At 42.5% G+C, this 25333-nt stretch overlaps 1 protein-coding gene across 12 annotated transcripts in view; it reads right to left on the bottom strand.

Moving 5' to 3' along the window:
* PHACTR1 (phosphatase and actin regulator 1) overlaps positions 1 to 25333 on the bottom strand; it is a 471624-nt gene that overhangs the window by 185888 nt on the left and 260403 nt on the right. For all 12 annotated transcript variants that reach the window (XM_025206234.1, XM_025206235.1, XM_025206233.1 and 9 more), the window contains one exon: positions 10943 to 11107. In XM_025206234.1, coding sequence (XP_025062019.1) covers positions 10943 to 11107 — 165 coding nt within the window. The remainder of the gene's footprint in view (positions 1 to 10942; positions 11108 to 25333) is intronic.

The raw sequence follows: 25333 nt of genomic DNA, 5'->3' as shown, positions 1-25333 counted from the left end.
AGGATCAGAATCAGGCCTACTGTGAGGTATTTCCAGCATACACACGATATGTTCAGGCAGAAGGATTTCTGCCTTACAATGATTCTTATCTTTCCACTTGCAGCTGTCAGCCATGCACTATTAAATGAGGAATTAATGAGACCAAGGGAGTCCTGCAAAATGTAGGAAGAATGTAGCAGATTTGTGTTTGCAGACTCAAACAGTGGCTACTGGGAAACGTGAAATCTTAAGGAACATTTTTTTTAATTGGCAAATATTGCCAGTGGTTAAACTAAAAGAGTGAGTCCACTTCATCTGAATGAAAAGCTGAACTTACAGCATGTGAAAGGTTTCTTTGCCATTAGGTATTTTATGATTTTCAGAGACAGCGGGTGAATCTACACATGCAATTAAGGTGACACTCCAGTGCACCAGAGTCAGCTGCTCTTGGGTGCAGTGTCTGCATGTGCTCCTGGGACTATAGCAGCTAGAGCTGGAGCGGAGCAGCCCTGGGCTGGCAGGGGGCTGGGAGGTCAGCTCTGGGCTCCAGGTGGTGGCATCAGGCAGTGGAGGGGATGGCTGGGGCATGAGGATGCTGTAGTGTGGGGCTGGGTGGCAGGCAGCCCTTGCGCTTTTGCACCCTCATGCCCCAGCCAGCCCCTGTCACCATCTACACATACATTTCAGCACATGTAGTTACTCTGCGGTAGGACAGTTGTAGCAAGTGCTTGTCCCGGGGTGGTCACAATGACCCCTGCTTAACCCTTACCAACCTGGCTCCCCTTGGGACCGTCTCCCTGTCACTCGCCCGCCATGCCTTGATGTTATTAATTTCTGATGAAAGGGAGGCTGGCCCAGTGCTTTCCAAGCCTGGTTTTATCTTAGGACCACAGGTTGCCTTAAGGGCTATTTTCATGGACTCCATCTTCCCCAATATGCACTCCCACTCCTCGCAGGTGATTTGCTAACATATGCCCTTCATGGGCTATGAGCTCCTAGCCCCAGTTCTCACGCCTCCTGGGCTCCAGACTTCTGGGCTCTCTAGCCTTGCTGGGGTGGCTGAAGGGGGGCTATCCCTTCTATGGGTTTGGATCCTTTGGCCCTACTCTCTGCCCTCTGGCAGGTCCCAGGCACTGGAGCTTGGTCCCCCCTGGGTACCAGACCCTCCTGGTCCCTTCCAGGCACTGCTTCTTTTATCAAGTACCTAGTCCTTCTTGGGCTCAAACTCTGTCTGTGGGCCTCAGGTCTATCTCTTCTTCTGGTCCCTCTCCCTCTCTCTGGGCCGGGTGGGACTTTCATACCTCCCCTCCAGTCCCTTCCACAACCACCAAGTTTTTCATCACCAGCCCTCTCAGGCCACTGCCTCTGTCCCCAGGCCGATCTATTCCAAGACCTGCCTTGCCATGCAGGTGCTGCTCTATTCACTAGCTGCCTTTGGGCAGCCTAGCCCTCCTCTCTCTGCCATGCCTCTCCAGGCTAGAGGACCACCTGCTCCTGTTCCCAGACCTATCTGTTCTTAGGCTTGGCTTGTTCCTTGCCTCAGTGCTGCTTTCCCCAGCTCAGTAGTTACCTTAGAAGTGCTGCTGCAACCCTGCTGCCTGGAGCTCCTCTCCCAATGCTCCCAGGGCTAGACTGCCTGCCCAGCTCAGGCCCTGGGGTTACATGACTCACGCCTGGGCCCCTCCTGGTCTATTGACTCCTGAATCAGCCCCTCTCACTACATGTGCAGGCTGCTTCTCACTCTTTTCTCTGAGAGTGACAGGCGTGCACCAAGCACCCGTCATAATAGTACTAACCCTGACAGTACTATCCTCCTGTGGAGTTAATTAATTTACCGTGCCCTAATACCGGTGCACATGCAGACAGTGATACTTTACTGCAGAGTTGAGTTATTAGCTCTGCAATAAAGTGCACATGTAGATACAGCCACAGAGTACTAAAAGACAAAGTGGCACAGCATAATGTGCCATATTAAAACCGGAAATCAAAAGACAAACTAAAGTCCCAGTTCTGAAAGGATCTATACATGCAGCTACAATGGTAAAACCAGCCTCACTGCACTGCCATCTTCTAACCCAGTAAGATATATTTGCCACTCAGCTCCGGAAGTAGTCAATAAGGGTTAGCTGTCATTGATCTGCTTTGCAATTACTTTTTTTCTAAAAATGTAGAGACAAAGATTGAGTGAACTTACTGTAATGAAAAGAACATCTCATAGTAGACAACTGAAATGCATTTAACAACAGGTAGTCTTCAAATCAATGTAAACCATTATCAATCTTCTCTTTGATTATGCTCACTGCTCTGTATATACATATACACACACCATGTTAAGGACCCGATACATTCCTCTACAAACTTTAATTGGTTTCAGTACTGCAAGTCCCAAAGGAGCAAAAATTGTAGTTCAGGCCATGGAAAAACTAACTTAAGATTATTATGTTTGGCTGGTTTATGTGTGTATTTTTTCTAAGATAACAATTTTTTTCAAAGAAAAAAAATTCCCCTTCCCCTTTTTCCTGGCTCCTAAACCTTTAAGGTGAACTTGCTTTACATTTTCAAGCTTTTCCCTGTAATCACAAAGGCTGGCGCTCTTAAAAAAAACCTACCAAATATTAACAGAGTCAATAAAATCACAAAAGTCGGCAAAACTGTAATTTAGCTCCACAATAACTGTAATAGCAGCTGTATTATCATCTACTGACTTCTGTGGGAGCAGGACTGGGACTCAAATTAGTAGAATCAGATTCTGGAATAGAATTCAATACTTCTGTCTCCATCTCCTGCTTTAATAACTATGTTAAACTCATTCTTTCTATCCCCCAAATGCAGTCTTGGAATAACAATGTGCAGTTCTCATCAAAGTTAGCCCTTAAAATCTACCTCTAATTTTCAGTTAAAAGCTATATATTTAATGGAGATCAGTTCAATTGCATTCAGAATTGAAGTGGCAGTAATTTAAGGAATTAAGATACAACAACTGAGTTTATGAAGTGAATAAGAGTGTACACACTCTTCATGGCTAGGGATGGACATTCAAAAAGCCTGAGCCTGAATTGATTCAATCTTTACAGGTTAGTCTAACCTGGCTAGGTTAAACTTGTTTGTAACCACACAGACATCCCCTATGGACTGAAAAAATGCAGGTACATGCCTGCAATGACTCAAGCTAGAAGCTGCAGGGTGCTCGAGCAGCCCTCCCTTCCCTTCTACAGTGGTAAAATGAAGGGCCTGTGGGCAGGATGCTCCGAGTGGCCCAGCAGGAAATAGATAACAGTGTTTATCACCCCATTAAGAAAACAACAGAGGGACATTACCAGCTACCTGTTGATTCTGCCTTTGTCCTGTCTGCCACAGCATGGACCATAGCCAGCATGTCATCTGGTAGCTAATACACAGACACCTCTCACCAAGGCAGAGGCAAGAGGGGAATTCTTGCTTAGCAGGGGGTGATGAGGGGGAGGGAGGGGAGCAGACTGCAGTCTCTGCTGGAGATCCAGCCAGAGAGCAGAGGGGAGGGGCCAGCCCTGCTGTGGAGCAGAGAGCCCCGCCCAGTCCAGACTGCATGCCGGGATGCTGGGGGAGTCTGGTTTATCTTAAACCAGCCAGGGATCTGGGACAGACATTACATACACTGGTTCGACCCAAATCAGTTAAGTCTGATACTATGTTCAACCAGATTTATCTCAAACCAGTTTCAGCCATTTTCAGACTGGTTTATGTGCACTGAACATCTGTTCTGTTACAGGTTTAAACCAGTTTCTGATCATTTAAACTGGGTTATGTTTAATATCTGTCCCAAGCCCATATGTTTTAACTAACTCACTTTAATGTCACAGCTTTAGTTCATTTAGGTGAACTTCTCTGAGTGTTCCTCTGTAGACTAAGCTTCTTAGAAAGAGAAACATTGCTGTACATCAGGCAATGCTTGATTTTAAGTCAAGGTCAGTTTTATACCTTAGTTAACAGGGTAATTCCTAGTCACTTTCTGGTCACAATTTATGCCTCAAAACAACCATCTATTCAGATAAGTTTGCAATTCTCCATCCAACAGTCCTCAAATCAACAAATGAAGCTAGTTGTTATTAGTACTTGTATTTACAGGTCATTATCAATGGGATCCTGATTCACACTGACAGTATGCTATTCATTTGATACATGTCTTTTTAGCATGATTCAGAGATAACCAAATATAGGGCAATCTCTAAAATCATTACAACAACCCATAAAACTAGAGTAATTGAACTATGTGCTTACATTAATGCAATAATCAGTAGCCCAATCAAAATATAGGTCAGACATGAAGCAGGTCACTCCTAGAACAGCACTCATTCAGTGTACTTCCATGCTGGCCTGAGGGATTCCTGCTTCATTTATCCTGCTGTAGGAAATACAGATTGAGAGTATGATAGTGAAATAGGAATAAAACCCCTTCAACATCAATTTTCAGTGAACACATCCAACAATTTTCCTGTATGAAGGTCATACTACAGTACCATTTGAAAGGTGTAGTAGGTTTTATACTTTATTGCTCTAGAATTCAAAGGGTCAAGTTCATCTCTGGTATAATTGCAATAAATCCAATGGCAGTACACTGGGGATTTATGTCTCTTGCAGTAGAAGTACTCAAATTCTGTACAACAAAGGATTGAAGTTTGCCAAAATCTGAGACACACAAATGCATATATATTGATACATAAATCCATACAATTTTAATATCTGTTTCTATTATACTTGTTTCTATTATTTTTTCTTTGCTAGAATAGTAGAAATCAAACTGTGTGATTTTTGCCAGGAATGAAGACCTGTAACCAGTTAGTGTTGCCCTCTGGGCACGTCTACACATGCAGTCAATGCAACTGAATATACTCTGGCTCAATCTAAGCTGGAGTAAACTAATCCTAACATCACTGTCTACACACGCACTTAAGAGCAGTAATTTACTGCACTGCCTGATACCACTTGTATCTGACAGGACTATCTGGCAGCACAGTAAATTAGTCTACTGTGCCCTAATTGTCATGGAGACAGTGACACTTTAATTTACAGCAAATTACTCTGTTGTGCAGTAAAGCATCTTGTATAGATGTGCCCAGTGTGTAAGAAAAGGAAGAGTTGCCCATGGTCACCCTCTCGCAGGGTCTCTTGACTACATCTGGCTCTTGGGCTACATTTGGATGCCCTGTACCTTGTTCTTCTGTCTCCTGGCCTTATAACAGACTGGTTGGTCCCATCTATAATGATATCTTTATCCACTTCTATACAAAGGTAGAAAAACAGTGAGAACATGAAGGAAAGCCACTAGTTTAGGAAACAGGGTTATTAGCTTCCACACTTCAAAGGGAATCTAAAAATAAAATTAAACTCTATAGAAGCCAACCTTTAAGTACCTGTCTGTTGTCATGGGGGTTGTCTATACATATGTTACTTTGATGGCAGCTGAGGCTGCAGACCACTTTTTCAGATCAAACAGGATAAGCCTTTTCAGAAGTGAATGTCTCCAAAACTAAAGATTTTATTATTTCTAATTTTGTTGGTAAAATGCTTCTCCAAATATCTCTAACTTGTGGTATTGCAGCCCTCATAAAAGGTAAAGGATTATGGTATTAACAGTACATTGCACTGCACTTATTTTTTAAGCATTGGAACACACTGTAAATTCTCTAATAGATTAATTGTATTATGACATTATTTTTGCAAGAATACATTAATGCAGAATTATGCTGCGGTACTATAGTTTGGGGTGGTTTCATATAATCTTCACAGCAGCTGGAAGTATAATTAGCATAAAAACCAAACGGCCTTATTAAACATTCCTTTCCTGTAAGATGGGACACATTTAAGGGTCCTTTTCACAAATGTTCCATTAAAGCATGTGTAGTGCTGGCAAAGGGATGAATATAGTCTCAAAAAGCCTTTTCAGTCTAGCTAAACTTAAAGACTAGAAATATGTCATGTACCAGATTTCAAGAAAACACAAAGATTCTGCTATACAGTGGAATAAACATCCATTCTCTTCAGAAGCTCTCATTTAGCAATGCATGTGTAAAAATAGACAAATGCTACAATCGCCTTCTGTGTAAGAAGCATAGCTGCATCTTCTGAATATAATTTAGTACTTCTGAGATTTTAGTCCATTTAAAATGCCAAATCTAAAAATAATGCATAATTTGTAATTCCAGCAACACAGACACTAGAGATTGAAAAGATCCAACTTCTGCTCAGTCTTGCCAAGCAATTTTTCAGTACATTTTTGGATGCTACTCTGTTTGCATGGCTGAAAGTGACCTTTGTGAAACGTATGGTCCAACCCAGTTAAAGGAATGAGAGCTCTCCAGCCTGTCCTTGTTCACTCCACTGAAAGACAACGGATCAAGTTTTCAGAAACAGCTTTTAGAGTTAAGTGCCAAATTAAATATAAATTCACAAATAATTTTGGTCCAACCAAAACTGCCCTTTTGTTTCTAAATTTGCTTTTTGGGAAAAAAAAAAGAAAAAACAAAGAAAGAAAGGCTACCTCTATGCAGTATCTTTGAAAATCAGTTCTACTGCTGGGCATCTACAAGCAGAGGCCCCTTTGGGAAATCTGGGCTAAGATTTTCAGACAGTTTTTAAAGCCTTAGTCTTGGATTATCTGAAAGACAGCCTGAGTGGGCATGTCTACATGTTCATTAATGTGCTTTAGGTAACGCACATTAGGCACAGAAAAAGGCGCGTTAGCCTATTTTAATGTGCATTAGCTAAAAAGCACGTTTTTGTGACACTTTAGAGTACACAAGTAGATGTGTCCAGTTTGTCTATATTTTAATTCTACACATTTGACTCTGGCACTCCAGAGAGATCCAGCTGCAGAATCATGGCTTATATTGTCCAATTATCACCCAGTGTCAAACAGGTTAGGAGTTTTATATAGACTCTTTAAAAGCTTTAGAAAACTTTGCAAATCCAGTATGTCAGAGCAGATTCGATTAATTCAGTGTGCTGGAGCACAGAAATTGATGTGCTCTTGCAGCCTTCCATGTCACATGTATCAGCGTCCCTGTACATCGCTACAGTGAAAAAATGGCGGTGGAACACTTTGAAATAAAACATATTCGCTGAGCTTTAGTTCAAAGTGCCCTGCTGCCATTTTTTCAGTATGGGGACATGTGGGGACACTGATACACATGATGCATGTGTGCCTTTAATTAGCACAGCTCACTAATTAAAACACCTCGTGCCACATCCCAGAGAACGTGTAAAAATGCCCTTTATTTCTAGACCAGTGCTTTCCAACCTTTTCCTCAGCATGACCCCTTTTATGACTCCATTGCTTCAGCATGGCCTCTCACTCCCAACCTGCAGCCCCCCACTCCCTCCAGGTGCCCCTCACTCCTCACCCAGAGCCCCCTGGCCCTGCCAGTGCCCCTCACTCCTCACCCACGCCTGCCCCCCCCACCCTGCCCTGCCAGAGGGTGCCCCCAGATGCCAGGACTATGGCGTCAGACACCCCCAGACATCTGGCACATATATAGGTGCCCTAAGAGGGCATTTTTCAAAGGGTTCCTTGAGTCTAACAAGGGGTATCTTGAGTCTAATGAGGTTGCGAATCACTGAGATAAAAGGAACAGCCCCATCAAGAGATACAATCTTGCCATTTAGAAGTTTTATTATGCTTCCATAGCTATTTCTGTCAATATTATTAGGCTGCTCATTGCTTCCAAGGGTCCTCAATCCCTTATGGTAATTAAGGAAAAAAATGGAGCTCTAGATAAGAAACTGTCTTTTAAAACATTAATTGTATCATAAATGAAAATGTGACTGAGTTTAATTAAATTTAATAACTGTCTAGTATGCTTTGACTAATAGATGTTTATGGCGTAGTCTGGTTGTATTGTTGAGTTAAGAGCCTGCCATGGAGTTTCTATTAAAATTCACTACTGCTAAGGGATTTATAACCCTGCCATTGGGAAAAAATACTCCAAGAAGAACTGCATTTTTGGCTAATCCTTTCCATACATTGTTTTGAAAATCCCCTTACACTACTCGTATATCTAGAGATGCTGCTAGGCCAAATTCCAGATTGAAACCATTGATCTGGATCCAAAGTTTGGAACAAGTTGATATTTATGCTTACAAACAAGATAATCTTAAAATGTGTGCCCTTTTACACTCACAGTCTATGATGTCCACTAGATAGGTCATCTGTAAGAAAGAACCCTAGTTTGTGTCAACGTAGCCAAGCTACCTTTAAAAGCTGCCTGTCGCAACACAGAACTGAGAGCAGGTTGCAAAACTCAGTCAAGAAATGGGACACATTGGGTAAACACTCCAATGTTTTCTTTAGCCTGTGCTGACCAATGTGTGAGCATGACTACCCAGCTAGCCTAGCTGCAGGAGTTAGTTGGAAGCTAGCCTGCATGAAGAGCTATGTGATTCTCACAGAAACTGTGCAACTACAGGTACCACACTACAATAATAACCGATACACAACATGAAGGACAGGCCATTTTTTTTCTGCAAAAATCATGTCATCTTGGTATGAATATCTTCTCAGCTGTCAAGCCAAAAAATAAGACAGTCACTCAAGGTAACACAGTCACTTATTCCAGTTCACTTGTCTTTGCCTATCTGACCAGACATCAGTTATAAAACCAGAGTTGAAGAGTAGATTTAGCCTTTAACCATGCAAAAATGTACTCATATTCCTAAAAGAATTCCCACTTAAGTAAGAGACTTTTGTTGTACAAGTATGGACCAGTGAGATCAAGGGACACATTCTTGTCTACACTACAAGTTTTGTGTTGTAAACAGCCCAGAGAACTTGCCAACCCAAGAACTTTTTTACTGACAATCTGCAAACTTCTTATAGACAATGAAAAATGTTTACTGACATAATATTGCATAAATGTAGTGCAAATTATTGCTTGCTCTCTCATATACACACACAGTGAATCCATGAAGGGGTCTGGCTTTCCCTTCCCCAGAGGGCACGTACTGGAGGGGTCCCCAAGGAGGCTGGTGTGAAAGAAACCCAGCAGTCCTGCTGGCTGGCTCTGTGCCTTTCCAGCAGTTGTAGTGTACACAGCCCCTGCAGCCTGGACTTCCCTGGAGCCTCTGTGATGTGTGTGGACCAGGGGAAGAAGCCATATCTCTCTGGGGTGCAGGCAGCTCTTGCTTGTCACAAGGCAAGCTAGTGCCCAAGTCCAGCTCCAGACAGAGCTCTGATGGGGGTAGCTGAGGCTTGGGGTGCCCTGCAGGAGGCTCGTGTAATGGGGCTAGGTTTGAGGAAGGGCCAAGACACACTACTTTGAGGGCAACCCTGACCCTGCAGCACCCTGATCTCCCCACCACAGTTTGGATTCCAGGGTCTGTTCTCTATCCCTGGAGCATGACTGTCTCCTGGGCCATGCTGGTGGGCTTTTTGTGTCCAGTCCCCAGGGTACTTCACTCCTCCCTCCAGCCAAATCTGTGCTACTTGCACCAAACCCAGGGGACTCAGAGGGGACATGTGCTCCAAAGTCTGGACAAAAGGGAAGAGGGAACTTGAGTGCAGGATGGGGACACTCTATGCCAGGGGCAGGCAATTATTTTGGGCAGAGGGCTGCTTACTGAGTTTTGGCAAGCCATCAAGGGCCGCATGAAAGGCAGCCAGGGGCAGATAAATAGTAATTTTCTAAATTTTTTAGGGGCCCCGCGGGACGGATAGAATCGCCTGGTGGGCTGCATCCAGCCCCCAGGCCACATTTTGCCCACCCCTGCTCTATGCCATGCCCCATGTGTTCAGACATGTTCTCTGCAAGGCAGACTTTCCCTGGCCTGCCTCCTCCCACTAAGAGCAAGGAAGAAAGAAGCTTGACTCCATGCGTGCAATTTCCAAGCATTTCTGCTTTGTAAAGGCCCCGCTGGGCAGCAGCAGGGTTTCCATGTGTCCATAAATTTTATGGATATCAAAATATTTTTATAGGCTTTCTGGACCAGCGCTTTTAACCACTTCTTTTACAGATTAGCTGTAAATTTACAGAAGGTTGGCAACCTTGGTTCTATTCCAAATCCCTGCTGGCACTTAGAAGTTGCAAGCTTCACAGTGTTGTGTGTCTGATTCTACCATCATAAAGAGGTCGGCAGTGAAAATTCTTGTTTTGCCAATCCAAGATCAAGATTTGCAGAAACATGTCCATTCACATATTATCAATCTCTGTGTGGGCTGCAGGGAAGAGGTCTCTGGATATATAACAGAGAAGGGATCAAGAGCAAATACAGATACAAACTCCCTAGGCTGACAAGTGTTTACCTCTGGGGTTTTGGCTCAACCTTATTTCCAGGATAAACATATGGTTTTGTTTCCTGCTTTTCAATACAATTTTAAAAAATACTCTAAGACTCAGAATCTGAAAGGGTATGCAGAAAAGAGATCCTCATACATTACAGAGGGGCTGCTGGTCATTCCAGCCCACTGGAATAAGGAATTTATAAGTATTTAATTTGCATTAAAGCCAAATGTCATCTGCTTTTTCCACCTTCACTTTTATTCTTCCTTGTTCATAAAAACTTTTTTAGAAGTTTGAAAATAATTGCATTCTTCACTGAGTTTGTCCTTTTATTTAACCGGCTGCATGTATACCCTGCATGTTGGTTTCTGTCCTATGAGAAACAAGACTTTATTTGAGTTACTTCACTGTGATGAACTTTACTAATAGAGCAGGTTGTGTACTTAGCTATGGCAAGTTTTGCTTAATGGCAAGCAACAGGGAGACTTCACGAATTGTTCCATCAGCCTTTAAAACATCACAAAAATAAACAAACAAACAAACCAGCAACAAAAAATTAAGCATATTTCAGAAGCTGGGTGACATTTCCAACAAGTCTATTATAACAGTAAATTCAACCATAAATTGGGATTATATTATTTGCTAATGAATATCTATTTCCTTCTTAACCCATTGAGCCCACAGTTAAAGAACAGCCAAAGGGTGCTTGTTACCTGCTGACGTATGTTTGAATTTTTCACTCTTCTTCTTCCTCCATTTCCAGGGTTTGAAAATCCTTCCTAGAGTGGCAAATTTGCTTCTTCTCCTGATTGGAGGTGTGTGGGTTCCTGGTACTAGAGAGTCTGAACGCATTGCAGCCAGTCTTTCCACTTCCTCAGCTATTTTTCACCCAGAAAAAAAAGAGAGGAGGAAAAATTGAATGTTTTAATAATAACTTCTTGTAGAACCACACAGTCAAACAGAAGAAAAAATATGACAGAGGTTTCAGTTTTCTGTCTCTGTATATTAGCAAAATGATAAAGCTTAGCACATCACTCCTGAGTAGTTCTATGTGCATTGGGTAGTCCATCAAACAGCTGCTGTTGATGAAGAATCCTGAAAGAGATTTTACTGAGGGGGATTATAAAAGTACTAGGTATTTTGTAGTGGTGCTTTCATTCAGAGTTTGATGCTCATTGAGGAGGGGAAGAAAGTGATGGAAAAATACCGTAAGAGAAATATTGCAGTTCTTCACCAGTAAAGACAGATAATTTAGGTGACTATTTTGTGAGTAGTAAGAACTGAAAAACCCTTAGCTACTATTATTGTTTCAGTTAACCACAATCAATATATGAAAAGCATACGGATGTGACTACTTGTGTTGGTAGGGGACTGGTTTCTGTAATCACAGAGCTACCTCCAAGCCTATCTTCCTTCCCACTTACTCCCTTTTCCTGCCAAGACTTTCTTGCACCCCTGGAACACTGGAATTCAGCAGAGCTCCACAATATTTGAATTTTTCAGTATTAAGACTGTGACACCTATCCAACATCTAAGTATCAAAACAAAGTTGGTGACAATTGTAACCCTACTTGGAAATTCAAAGTTAGAGAAGTTTTAGAATAGACTTGTAGTCCCTGTTTTGGTAGCTACTATTCAGTCAATATCCAAAAAATAAGCATCTAAATCTCACCTGCTTCATACACATGCAAGTAGAATATTGCCCGCTGCTCATGCAATGTTGTTCTGTTGCTTATATAAAAAGATTAATAGGACTTGCAAAATCTGGGGATATTTTCATGCACTACTAGCTGTTGGTATGATGTCCTGTTAATTGGCAAAGCTTGCACTGGCATTTTTGATCAGTAATAACTTGGGACAAATTATCAGTATTTTGCTAAAATGAGAGATGGATCTGAACCACAAAGATCAGATGTAAACTTTGCCAAAGTATAAGTGGGGGTAGAATCAGGCTTGTTGTAAATAAAAGATACCATTGCAGGGTAAATTGTAATCAAGCAGACTATCTGCAAAAAAAGCCCCAAAACAACCTCCCCCCCGCCCCCCCCCCAAAAAAAACAACGTGGGGGGAGGGGATCACTGTTTTTCAACCTCCTTGCTATTTTTTCTGTGTGGGTGCTTCCTGCTACATCTCTCCAAGGTTATATGGTACCTCTGTGAAAAGACCAGAGCTAGGCCTTTCCTTTATGGTTGTAGGATCTGCTGCATATAATGCACCAGGTAAAATCCTAGGTTGCTATCTCCTAGTTGGTAAGTAGTGGTATAAAGACACAAGAAACAGCAGGTTTATTAAGTACCAAAGTACAGTCCAGGTTCCCCAGTCTAGCAGAGTTTGTTCAGCCTATGGTGGGTAGGAAAGAACCTGTCTTTGCATCTCCGTGATACCCCCATCATTCCAGAATCAGCCAGAGACCAATTCTGCCTCAACTGCAATTTAAGGGTGGCTCAACCTGCCTTCTCCCTCTCCATCCACTAGCTCCCACTCCTAGTCTTCTTGCCAAACAAGTGCAGGTCTTCCATCAATCCCCATGCCAAATCCACTCTGTCTCCCTGACACCTCCAGGTCATGGTCTCTGGGCTCCTTCCCTAGTTAATCCCAACGCTGCCTTCCCAGCAACTTGTCCCAGCTTTCTCCTATGTCTCCTTTCCTGCCTTCCACTCTTCTCCCTAGTCTAGCCCTTGTCTCTCTGCATATGTCAAGCTGTTTCCTTTTCCAACCTGGAAAACCTACATGCTTTTCCAGCATATCAAAATGGGTAGGTCACTAACAGCACAGGAGAGACAGTCCCTCCACTCTTTTCCTGTATCTGGTAGTACTGTACAATGCTCCCAAAAAGCTCTGGGCACCATCTGAAGGGAAAGTTCTGCTCATATGTGCAGCTCTGGGCTAGACCGTACTCAGTTCCTTGATAGGAACAGTACAAACATAAACCAGTCAGCATGTCCCTGCTGTGAGGGAATGAAGCACGATCAGAGTTGATAGAAGATTCAGAAATCCGCAATTCTAACAAGTCTAAACTGAGCACTTGCAAAAGGAGAATTTTCAGAGGTTTTTAACTTGCCAAATTGGATCTGTTTCTAATGGGAATAGCAAAAGGCATGTATCCCTGACACCAGAACAACTGCCCTGCCAATTTTTCAAACCTTGCTCCAAAACACACAGGTACTAGAGCTTCTCATTGAAATAATCATAAGAAGGTTTTTAATTGTAAGAAGGCAACATAACACATTTTCTTGTAAGATCACATTCTCAGAAACTGCTGACCTTGTTTTTGCTTACAGCTTTCCAAAGAAGAAACAATTTAGCTAGAGACAGACAGCCAGCATGGAAAGTTTCAACTCAAACAGTTAAAATTTGCCAAAAGTTATAAAAAACTGAAAACAGGATCTTATAAATGAAAAACATCAGACAACTTTAAGAATAGGTAATGCTACCATAACTATATTATATGGGCAGAGATTACCCACTTGTGCCAGCATAGATATTTTGAAGAAGTGGGTGGGCAGGTGGATGTTTTTCTATTCTAAACATGCAGAACAACTTTTCTTTTAGCTGCAAACACAGGCTTTTCTGTTTTTCTCCCTTGATTAATTGAAACAATCTTGAAAAACACACACCCAGAGGCATTTTAAACTACAGGAAAAATAACTCTCAGACTTGAACTAGCTTTCCAAGTCCCCAAAATAGTTTGAAAGGTTCACATGACTTTGAACTTGGTAATGTTCTCCCATTTCTAATCCATTTGTAACTCTGCTCTGCATTTCTAAAAGCTTTATTTGGGCTACCAAATCATGGATGTTTAATCAGTTTAGTTTACAACCAGTTGTTAATTTTTTTAAAATCTCAGCAAGCATAAAAATGGTCTATTTGTTTAACTCTGCTCCTCATTACACCACTGTGCGATTATAACAAAAGCTTAAGTGGGCAAAAATTGTACTTGGAAGTACGTTTCACTGCACTTTGCTGAAGAAGCAGAAAAACAGAAGAGCAAAGTAATCTACCTCAGTCCTTAGGAGAGGGAAAGACATTTATGAGAATGCTTGCTTTGGGGTAAATGGAGGGAAAGAAAGGTAACCAGGTCAAAGCTTTCATTCATAAGAAGGTACACAGGACTGGGTGCCGAGAGAAATACTCATACAGAGAGGCCACTGTGATGTATGGATTGCTGAATCAAGGCTAGATATTGTCTGCTTGTGCTAAACAAGTTGGTGAGAGTTAAAAATAGAAGAAACCAGAAGACTTTGTATCCCCTATGACTTTATTCAAGGATGACAAGCTCTGAAGAACATGATTTTTAGACCACATCACTCTCCATTCAGGAAACAGTGAAGCAAAAGACACTTCCCTTCCCCCCCAACTTGAAAAGTTAGGCTCATTTTTAGTCATTGCTCTCTTGACTGGATACTGTGTAGAGCAGGGATTGTCAACCTATGGCCCATGGGCTGAATCAGGCCCACGTATTTATTAGATCTGGCTCAGAGATGTGGGACTTTGAAAACATTCAGCTGCTTTAGCTGTGGGGACAAGTACCAACCACGGGCATTCTTCCCGTGCCCCCAAGAAAGGTGGTGGCCAGATCCTAGCACTTGCCTTCCTCTGGCTGGTGTGGGTTATTCTGGCCTGGAGCTGGAAAAGTTTGTCTACTCCTTGTGTAGCGTATAAAAGCAGTTCACTGAACCAACCTTATGGAAGTCAGGCCAAGTAGGAAAGCTCACAAAAAATACATATCTGTCTGATAAACAAAGTTGGAAACAAAAACACATCACTTCCATACGTCCTTCTGCCCTCCCATCTTCCTCAGTGAGCTGCTATTATTGCTAAAAAAGTACATGGTAGTCTCTCTTTCTAAGGCTGCTTTTGCTGTGGCTACTGCTAAATCTGGACCCAGCTGAAGCAATCTTCCTTATTAACCCCTCGCACCCTGATATACATCCCTTCTTACAGAGGGGATGTTTTTCCCGCTGCAAGAATACTTCTTCTTTCACTACCATACCATAAGGATCTGTATTACGAAGGCAGGTCTATCACTGAAGTCAAAGGGAATTTACCTAAAGTAAAAATGGGGTTCACCAAGGGCAAGAAATAGTGTCAAAAGCCTTTCCTTATTTTGACTGGCTTCCACTGAATTTCAGTATCTTGTCTCATGGGCCATTTGTAGACATGCTCACTGTTTTCTAAAGCATGTCAACCGATTCACATCATACAGTTCAAATCAAATTTCAGTTTGAATTAAGAGTTAGTAAACCTGTCATTGATAGTCATGGAGGTTTTCGTGCATTTGGGTACCTCTGTCCACCACTCACAGCCAGGGCCACAAAACTGCACTCACTTGCTACGCCTGGTGGTGGGCATGAGCAACAGGAAGCACTAGATACCTTCTATATATACCTGTTAATTAATACAGTTTAATTAGTTTGGCCTAGTTTGGGCCGCTTTAGTCTGCATTAATTTTAATCCTCATTCAATCAGGATTAGTGAATTTGAAGTAGACCTAATGTTAATTCAGACTACAGACATCCACGTGTATACAGTGATGGCTGTAGTCCAGATTAAACCTAGAAAAACATAACAGCTATAAACAGCCATGCAGGACTGTGTTCCTGGAGTCCCGCTATGTATTCTATCAGCTGGAAGGAGACAAAGGTGCTTTTTTCCTTCAACCTTTCCAAAGAAACATAGTTTGGAGATAATATAAATCAACCCGCTTTCTCTTTCTCTCTTTCTTTCCCCACCCCCTGCCCCCTCTCTTTAAAGGACTACCCTCCTATTTCATGAGAAACACTTCCAAATGAACTACTAAGTCAAACCATAAACATAAAAATCACAAGGTAGGAATGAATTGCAGTAGTGTGCTTAGTCCTAATAAAACAACAAGAATTGATAGCTCTGAAGGAATAAAAGCCATATTTCTGTACTCCTGCATTACTGTAATCTCTTTTGCCTCAGCTGGCCCCATTCCCTTTGCCTTTTCAGTTCCTAATGATTATTGACTGGCTGTGGGCTGAGACACCCACTGCCGACAGCAGGCTCTGTAGGCTGCTTTCACACCCTTGCTGTTCCCAAAGAAGGTGGTGCTTTGCGGACTATAAACTAACTGAGACCTGCATATTTATTGCTTTAGAAGAGAAAAACAGGTCAGTGTTTACCAGTTTGCTACCTTGATACTGGCAAACTGCTATGTGTGCATGTGTGGTGGGGCCTTTTAGTCACAGGATTAAAATATTGTTCATTCATTGACATCACAAATCGAAGATGCTTTTACTAATAAATATATGGCACTTGCATGCTCTGTGCCCCTTTTCTTCTTGGAATGCTGCCGTGAGAACGGAGACACTGATTAGACTGAACGCCTGAGCTTGACAACATCTGGTAGAAAAGCTGTTCTTCAGGGTTCCTAAGAAGACATGCAACTGTGGCAGGTGGGTAATCCATATCCCTTCACCGCCTTCCTCATTACTGATGCCTTGGAATAGTAGCAGTGATGCTAAATACAACAGCATTTCACAGGCAGTCAGGTGATAACAAACAACATGCAAAGTTTTATCATGAGTATCAAGATATTTGTAGGTTTTCATACAGATTCACATCAAAAGATTAGGTGAGACTCAGTTTTCATTAAAAAATATTAAGTTTCTTGGCTCATGGTTACTCAGAAAAGCTTGGGGAAAACAAAATGTCACAGTATACCTCAAGGATTAAAAACTAGTAGGCAATAAAAAGGACCACAGGTTTATTATGGTCTCTTTAGCTTTGCTTGCTTTACTTTTTTTTTTTTTTTTTGGCTATGAGTCACAATCTTTTAATATTTGGAGTTGGCAGTACAATGCAGATGTAGCACATGTGGTACACTGTTGGACTCAGCAGCAGAGTCAGGGCAGAGCCATTTTCAAAGCAACTCCTTATAACACTGTTAAATGTGCAGACCAGGGGGAAACAGGGGCAACAACCTTGTACTTGTTCTGAGTTTCCTGCCTCTTTCAGTGCAAAACCTCATTGGCCCCACCACTCTGAAAAATTGAGGTGATGTAGCGACTTATATGACAAGTATGAAGAATTATATCATAGGCGAATGGATTGAAGCAGAGGTGCTCAACCCCTGGGTCCCACAGACCAGATCTGGCCCACAGTACCACATGAACCAGCCCACTTGGCTCCACACAGGTGGGAGGGGAGTAATGGCACTGCTCCCCTCCTGCCAAATTTCTGGACCTCTGGGGGGTCCTGGGCCCTGTGTGCTGGATTGGGTGCCTGATCCCAGCATGCAGGGCTGGCTGAGAACGTGCCAGAATTGGGGCATGCCAGGACCCAATTCTAGTGTGCAGGGTCAGGTGAGAGGGGGAAATGGTGCTATGCCTAGGGCCCAATCCTGGTGCACTGGGTTTCATCTGGCCCACAGACCATCCCTGTGTCACTCATCTGGCCTATGGGGCCAAAAGCTTGAGTACTATTGGATTTAAGTCCTCTATCAGGTCATCTGCCCCAACCCTAACGAATCAAATAGCATATTACTCTTCAGGAATCCCACCTGAGTTTTTTCTAACTGCATTGATAAACCCTGTTACTGATAGAGACTCAGTTTTCTTATTAGGTGGCTTATTTTCATTGCCTAGTGGGAAAGATAGACTTTAAATTATCCAGGGAAGTGACCGCAGACCAAATTCTGCTTTCTGTTACATATCTGTGTAAATCTCAGGTAATTGTACTGAAGTTTTTAAAATCTATTTGACCAATTACACCTCTTTATTTACCTGCAGTGGTCTTACATGGAAAATATTAACCAAATAAACTGAGTTGGCACCATGTTTACAGACTACATCTAACTCCACTTCATTCTTCAGTTTAGCTTTCAGCCATGCCCCGCTGAAGCTCCTTCTGACAAGACTTCTCTTGAGCTGTCCAGCTGCTAGGTTCCAAATGTCAAAGTAGATACAAACTCCTGAAAACTAACAGCTCCATACATCTCCATACATCACCAGAACTGGAGTTCTGGTTCAATTGCACCCATTTTTACATCTCCTAGCATTACAATACATTTTAGAAGTTCTTAGTGTTGAGACCTTTTTTTCCATCTAAACTTGGCTATGATTTTATTAATACCTAATAAGTTTATAGTGTTATCTCCTATGATTACTTTTGTTTCAGGAATTAAACTCCATCAATGCTCACTCTTTTATTTTAATTGACCATTTGAACTTTCCTTGACTTTTCAGTGTCTGTTTTAAAATGGAAGGGCCAACATTCTCTGCAAAATTCCAAATGCAGTTTTTCCAAGGTGGGATTATTGTCTCAGTGAGTAGGAAATCCCAGTGCACACATGCCACTGTATTGGCTGCATGTATAAAGTTTGTGTGTCATTTGAAGGTCCTCAGCATAACTTTTCTGTATTCTAGGCAGTGCTTTACATTGTATCTTTATCCAGAATCTCATTTACATTCTCCCATCTCAATACACCTGTCAGACCACTCTGCAATTCTGATTTCTCCTAGGTGGTATGCTTTCATCTTAGTTTGATGTCATCTGCAAGTTTAATCAACATGAAGGACAAAAGCATTCGTCCTGAATGAACGTAATTGAAAAATACAGGTTTAAATCTGACCCCTGAAGGACCTCACTTTATATCTCGCTCAGTTTTTGAGGCAAATTGTTAATAATTAATTGCTGATTGCAATCTGTCAGCCAGTTTTTTTTAAGATCTACAAACTATACTGTAGTGTTTTTATTCATGTAAAATCCTTTTAAACACTAAGGGGTGTGTGTCTGTGTGTTTATGAAGAACTAAAAACCTTTACTTGTGTAGCATATCAGTCATGGTTATAGTACCTGTTTCCAAGGCTTAGGGGTGAGCAATGTGGTCAAGGGGGTGCCACACACACACACACAGCAGTGCACAGCCCTACCAAGTCAGTGGTGCTGTTGCAGGCAGAGGCAGGTGGGCAGGGGTGCAGAGGGGGAGCCACCCACACTGCCCAGCTTGCTCCCTGCTTCCAGCTGCTGCTCAGAAGGACCCAGGTCAGGCAGTGTGGGCGGCTCTACCTCCCCAACGGACTGCACCCTGCGCCCTTGCCCACCTGCCTCTGCCTGCAGCAGTGCCACTGGTGGGAGAAGGAACACCAAAATGCAAGTTTGCCCAGGGCACCATTTTCCCTAAAGCCAGCTCTGCCTGTTTCCCAGCTCTAGAGAAAAGACGGATGATTGGCTAATATGAGATATGCTCTTCCTCTCAAGTGTGCAGGCTCATAGAAAAGATCATAGGGAAGTAGGGCTGGGAGGGATCATATGAGATCTTCTTGTCTAGCTCCCTACTCAAGGCAGGATCATCTCTGACTAAATTATCCCAGCTAAATGTCTCTCCATAGGACAGATCCAATAAGAGATCAAAGTACCTGACAGCGGTATACTGTATACCATAAACCCTAATTTTTACTGGAATCCAAACCCTAGTGGCAGGCATCTAGAATCTAGACATCTACAATCTAGGCATGGAAACAGGTAGGTACCTCAAAATGAGTTCCACAAAAGCCATCATATGTAGTAGAGAATTAGGTCCAAATCTTGCCTTTCTAATTTGAGATGGCTCTGAAGCACAATTTAAATATATGTCACTTGCTAGAAACTTTTGGTCAATTACAAGCTATAGGTGATCCCTTTCCTCCCTCTGAAGTTCCAATAAGTAGAATTATTTAATAATATTTTAATTTAAAAAATGACCTTTAAAAAAAAATCACAAACCGGATGAGATTGCAATGTCTACCAAAAGTGGTACTTGACACTGATATGACTTTTGAAACCTTTTGGGAACAGGAAAGGACCTTATAAGTAGCCCTTTCCCTATCTATGTAGAAGAGTACAGCTTTGCCACTGGGATTTCTATCACCATACTGGCCAGCAGAAAAGGACAACTAACTATTTCAAGAGTTAAAAAATTCAAGTCATTCCATTTTAATCTGTACTTTGTTTCTTTTAAGAACTACGAACTACTATTTCTGTTCTTTAAAGAAACTGATAGGAAGCTGGCCAAGAGGAAAAGAGTAATTAGACCAAATGGTACATTTTTAATGAGCTTGAATGCAAGTAAAAATATAACCAAAAATCTGTAAATCTGTCTCAGTGACTCTGAAGAAGCCAGTTTGTAGCTATCAATCCACATCCACAAGGTTAAAGGGAAAGGCTAAGTATTTGCATTTAGGGAAAAGTTAGGCACTTACATGATTTAACTCTCATTAAAGTCAAAAGTGAATGTTTCTATTGATTAAATATAAAGTTGGATCAGATCCTTGATTCAACTAAGTGGCTTGAATTAGAGGGACGATTATAACCCAGAGATATGCAGAACATCCACAACTCTTTTAAACCATGGAGAATTTTCAGTCAAGTGCTCCCATATATTCTCACATGATTTCCACTGTCATGTTTTCATTTTTTTGCTATTAACTTCCAGGTTACCTCATGGTTATTGCACTCTGGTGTTTTGCTCTTAAGATTTAGAGGAGAGTCTATCTTTTTAATTCATGCTGGCTCCTGTGTGGGCAACAGAGAAATATCCTCTTCCTGCCTTCAAGAACAGATGGAGCCAATCAGTCAAACAAATTGCCGTATCCATTTAGGAAACATAAAAGTCAAAGAAAAGATCTATACTCATAGCCTCAAGTTCATGAATAATTCCAAGTCCAGCAATGTAAAATAGCCTAATAAACAAGACCATTCAGGTCAGACTTAGAAAAAAAATACTACAGAGAACCTAAAAAACACCACAGATGAAAGTTAACAAAATACTGTACACATATCATTCTTATGTGGACAGGCTCAATGGCTATAATACAACAGAAGTGGGTGTTATCCTGGCTCTACTAAGTGAGTGCCAAATTCTCATTAATTTCAATGGAGAAGCAATTTTACCTTGAGTATCTAGAGACTGGATTAGTGAGCCTAGGAGCCAGGGACTTTTGCGTACATTTTTTCTTCAGTTTCACCTACTTGTACACAATGGCAGGATATGGCTCCTATATTCTTCTGGCATCTGCCAGAGAGACCCTGACAGATTTGTGTAGAAACCATTGAATAAGAGAATAGCACTCTCACCCCTAGGGCTAGGGACAGAAGTCACACACAAACCAGTTAGGGTGTGTGTAGATGAAACGGGGGCCCTAAATTGAAGTGGTGGGTTTTTAAAAACACTGCTTCAATTTAGGGCAAAGTAAACTCCTGTGTCATGCACACCCATCTCTTACCTGCCTCTCTGGCGGTGGGGAGGGGAGGGCAAGCTGCTGGCAGGAGGAGCAGTCCCTGGGCTGCGAGGGGGAGGGGGCTGGTGCTTCCCTTCGTGGCAGTGGCGGACCCCCCCAGGCAGCACCCACCTGCAGGCACTGGCTCAGGCGGTTCTGGGAGGCACTTCAGCCATGGAGGGAAGGACTGGGTCCCCACGCAGCTCATGCAGGCAGGCAGGCAGGCAGGCAGGCTTCGCATGGGGAGGGGGGGAGGCGGAGATCAGGCTCACCGCTTTTTTTTTTCCCTTTAGTGGAGTCTGCTTTCCCAGGCTGCTGCCAGGCTGCCTGCACAGCCCCTGAGCTGCATGGACCCCGGTGCTTTGCTCCACAGCTGTAGGACAGCAAACTAAAACTCCTCAGAGGTGTTTTAGTTTGCTGCACCCCAAAGTCATTTAAGGCACATTACACTACCAAATGTGCTACAGTGGCTGGAATTAATGCACAATATGTCACCAACACGTGCAAACACCAACATCATTACAGCAGTGCAAAAGCATTTACCCCGCTTTAAAGTATCGTGTACACATGCCCCTTGTTTCGTCTACACACACCCTTAATGATCAGAAACTGGTTGAAACCTGTAACAGAAAAGAAGTTCAGTGCACATAAACCAGTTTCAAAATGGCTGAAACTGATTTAATATAAACCTGGTTGGATGTAGTATCAGATTCAACTGATTTAGTTCAAACTGGTTTATGAAACTTCTGTTCCAGACCCCTTCCTGGTTCAATTTAAATCAGAGTCCCCCATTATCCCAGCATGCTTTACAGCCTTGGGCTGGGCTATGCTGTCTGCTCCAGATAGCAGGGCTGGCCCTGCTCCTCTGTTCCCTGGCTGGAGCAGTGAGGGCTGGCTCACTGGCCCTCCCAGGAAAACCCCAGCTGGGGCTGGGGCCAGGAAACAGAGTATAGATTCACCTTCCCCCAAATACAGAGCTGCCCTGCCCTGCTGGCTTAGTGCTGGCTGTCACTGTGGACTACAAATCCCAGAGGTGCCTGAAAGCATAAAGAGGAAGTAACGAGTAACCCTGCAGAGTCCTGTTGCTCTGATTCTGGACTACAAATCCCAGAACTCTTGGGGGCAATAGGAAGAGTAAGTGAACACATAGCCCATACTATGTTTATAGTTCTTCAATTTATAGTTTTTCAGAGAAAGAACTATTCTTGTTCAAACTTTTATGAATTCAATGCCACTACCTTCCCCTGCCCAGACAGAGCATGGGCTGGGGCCTGACCATGCCCCTCTGCTCCAGCAGGGAGGGAGGGAAAGTCTTGGAGGCTTCTGTCTTCCTTCTCCTTTGGTAGTGGATGGCAGGCATGCTCTAGCACCCCCTGGCTTCTGGCTTGAGCCACTTCAGGCATGTGGCTGCATCTCCTGAATCAAAAGTGAATGCATGGTCATTTGCTTATCAGTTCAATCTCTGCAGCTTAGACCAACTTGCAAAGACTGAAGAAATTCAGCTTTAGGCTTTTTGACTGTCTGTACTTAGCCTAGGGTTGATTTCTTCCAGCTCAGGGTTGCAGCGTGCTGACAGAGCATGATAGGATATCTGCCCCTACTGTCTGTCCTATCACGAGAGGACTTCCATGCCCAGTACTGTCATTGACACTTTTCCTCAGCACTTAAACCTCACATACATAAAAATACATCAGGAGGGGAAGCACTATAGATAGGTCTTCTTAAGCTAATGCTTTCTTTTGTACCTAAGGTGAAATGGCCCTCAACGGCTGTTTGAGAAAGAAACCAATGACCTGCTCTAAAGCATTAATACAAACAGAGCGTTCTGGCAGTACACCCACATTGGGGTATGCCTATACAGAGCCACTTGTCCATGAAATTGACCATTTCATTTTGCAATATCAAGGGGGTAACAGCAATAGGTGTTTGCAGTAGATTTTATTTCAGTACAGTGAGAAGATAACCCAAACAAAAAAGAAACAAAGTTATCCTCCTTTACCTGAAAACTGTTGGGCACTTGGTACCCAACAGCATGCCTATACAAAGAATCTCTATATACACGAGAGCTGGTGAAACCTGGATTTCCAATAGCCACACACAATGTGCTTCCCAAAGTTCTCCTTTTGCACAGAGATAGAGAGATGCTGTTGCTATCAGCAAAAAAATTCCTTGGTATCACATGGAAGAGAACTGCACTCAGTTTTATGCTGAATTCACAACATTTTTGCAATATTCTATAAATTTCATGGACATTTTTCATCAGGGCCAGGGAACTGTGGCAACTGGTAGCTTACAAAAAGGTCTCCTAACTAAATTAGAATCTGTATGAAATAATTTTAGTTTAAAAAAATTCTGCTTACTCAGAAGGCACAAGGATGATCTACTTTGTATTTTTAAGTTGGAGACCAATCTGAAATACAGCATTTGGATCAAGATTTCAAACTTCCCAATATGTGCAAAGGTGCTTCAAACCAGTGGTTTCATGTTGGCCCAGTAAAAATCTGTGAACCTAGATTGCGTTTCAGATGATAGTATTCACCCCCTCTACCTGTGGCAATTGAAAGGCTATTTTTGGTGTTTTGAGTATTATGTCTGGTAGTTGTGTGTGAGGGCTATTCCTGAGTTTTCTAGAATGGTTTAGGTGAGGATGATCCTGCTTTGATCCCCTGACTGGATTAGGGACCTCCTGGGGTCCCTTCCAATCCTACCTTTCCATGATTCTGTGTGCACTATGGCCATAGCAAGTCCATTCCAATTACAAACAGACATAAATACACAACATAAATACACCCATAGCACAAAAATGCTAAAATTAATGAATAGCAATAGTATGTAAAGAACTGCATGCCTAGCTAGTCAACTGAATTTTGAAGAATAGCTCTCCTACCTCAAGTCAGCTGATGTCTAATATAATTACCACCCACCCACAATATGGGCCTGCATTTCTTATTATTTCTGTCACATATGGACCCAATGCCCATGAAAGACTGTGAGGAAAGGGTGGGGAGGGGATTTTTTTTTTAGTGGCAGAGTGGAGTGTTAAATGAATGGCTGTATCTATCTCTGCTAAAAAAATGGGCCTTACTGTGAACTGAACTTTCCACTCTGGAAACCTATGGCAAAGTATATGAAGCATCAATTGGAAATGGCAGGTTTTCCATGCTTTCTTTAATGTTTAAGGATTTGCATGGAAGGTGTACACATCAGGGCCAGGAGGCATAAAAAGCCAGGGCCGGTCCAACGGTAATTGGTACCTTAGGTGAACTGTGTACCTCGGCGCCCATACCACTGTGTACCTTGGCACCCAAAAGGTAAGAGTCGTGATTCTAGTGATCTTTCTTCTGAGATCTTTTCAGAGGTCTTTCTCCCCTTACCAAACCAAAGGTCTTAGACCAAGGTGGAGCCATAGCCACCCAGGGCTGTTATTTAGAGTGATGTTCCTATTTCCTGCATATAATTTTGATGCCCTAGGCGATCGCCTAGTTTGCCTAATGGTTGGACCGGCCCTGTAAAAAGCCAATTACATGTTAGTATCACCGGGCACATCTATACATGCGCCAGACTATGCAGTTGTTATTGCACAGTCATTTAGTACTTGCTTAAGCAAGTACTAAATGACTGCACAGTAACTGACATTACTGTGCTGTCCAGACACTACATGGGTCTTTTCCCATGCTGCTGCTCAGTAGCAACGAGGAACGGTGATGCAGCTCATTGCGACAGTGACATAGCGTCTCATGTAAATGCGCCCACTGATACATATTTGGAATCACACTACAAAGACAAAACTGTCCTTATCTAGATACAATTTTCAAAAGATGGGAGAAGCAAATGATGCCGGAGTCCTCTTGCTGGCACAGGGCAGCACTGCTTAGAGAGGC

This window comes from Alligator sinensis, unplaced genomic scaffold, assembly GCF_000455745.1.
Source record: "Alligator sinensis unplaced genomic scaffold, ASM45574v1 scaffold253_1, whole genome shotgun sequence".
NCBI classification, from domain to species: domain Eukaryota; kingdom Metazoa; phylum Chordata; order Crocodylia; family Alligatoridae; genus Alligator; species Alligator sinensis.
The sequence above is the reverse complement of the archived record's forward strand: the minus strand, read 5'-3'. Positions and strand labels throughout refer to the sequence as shown.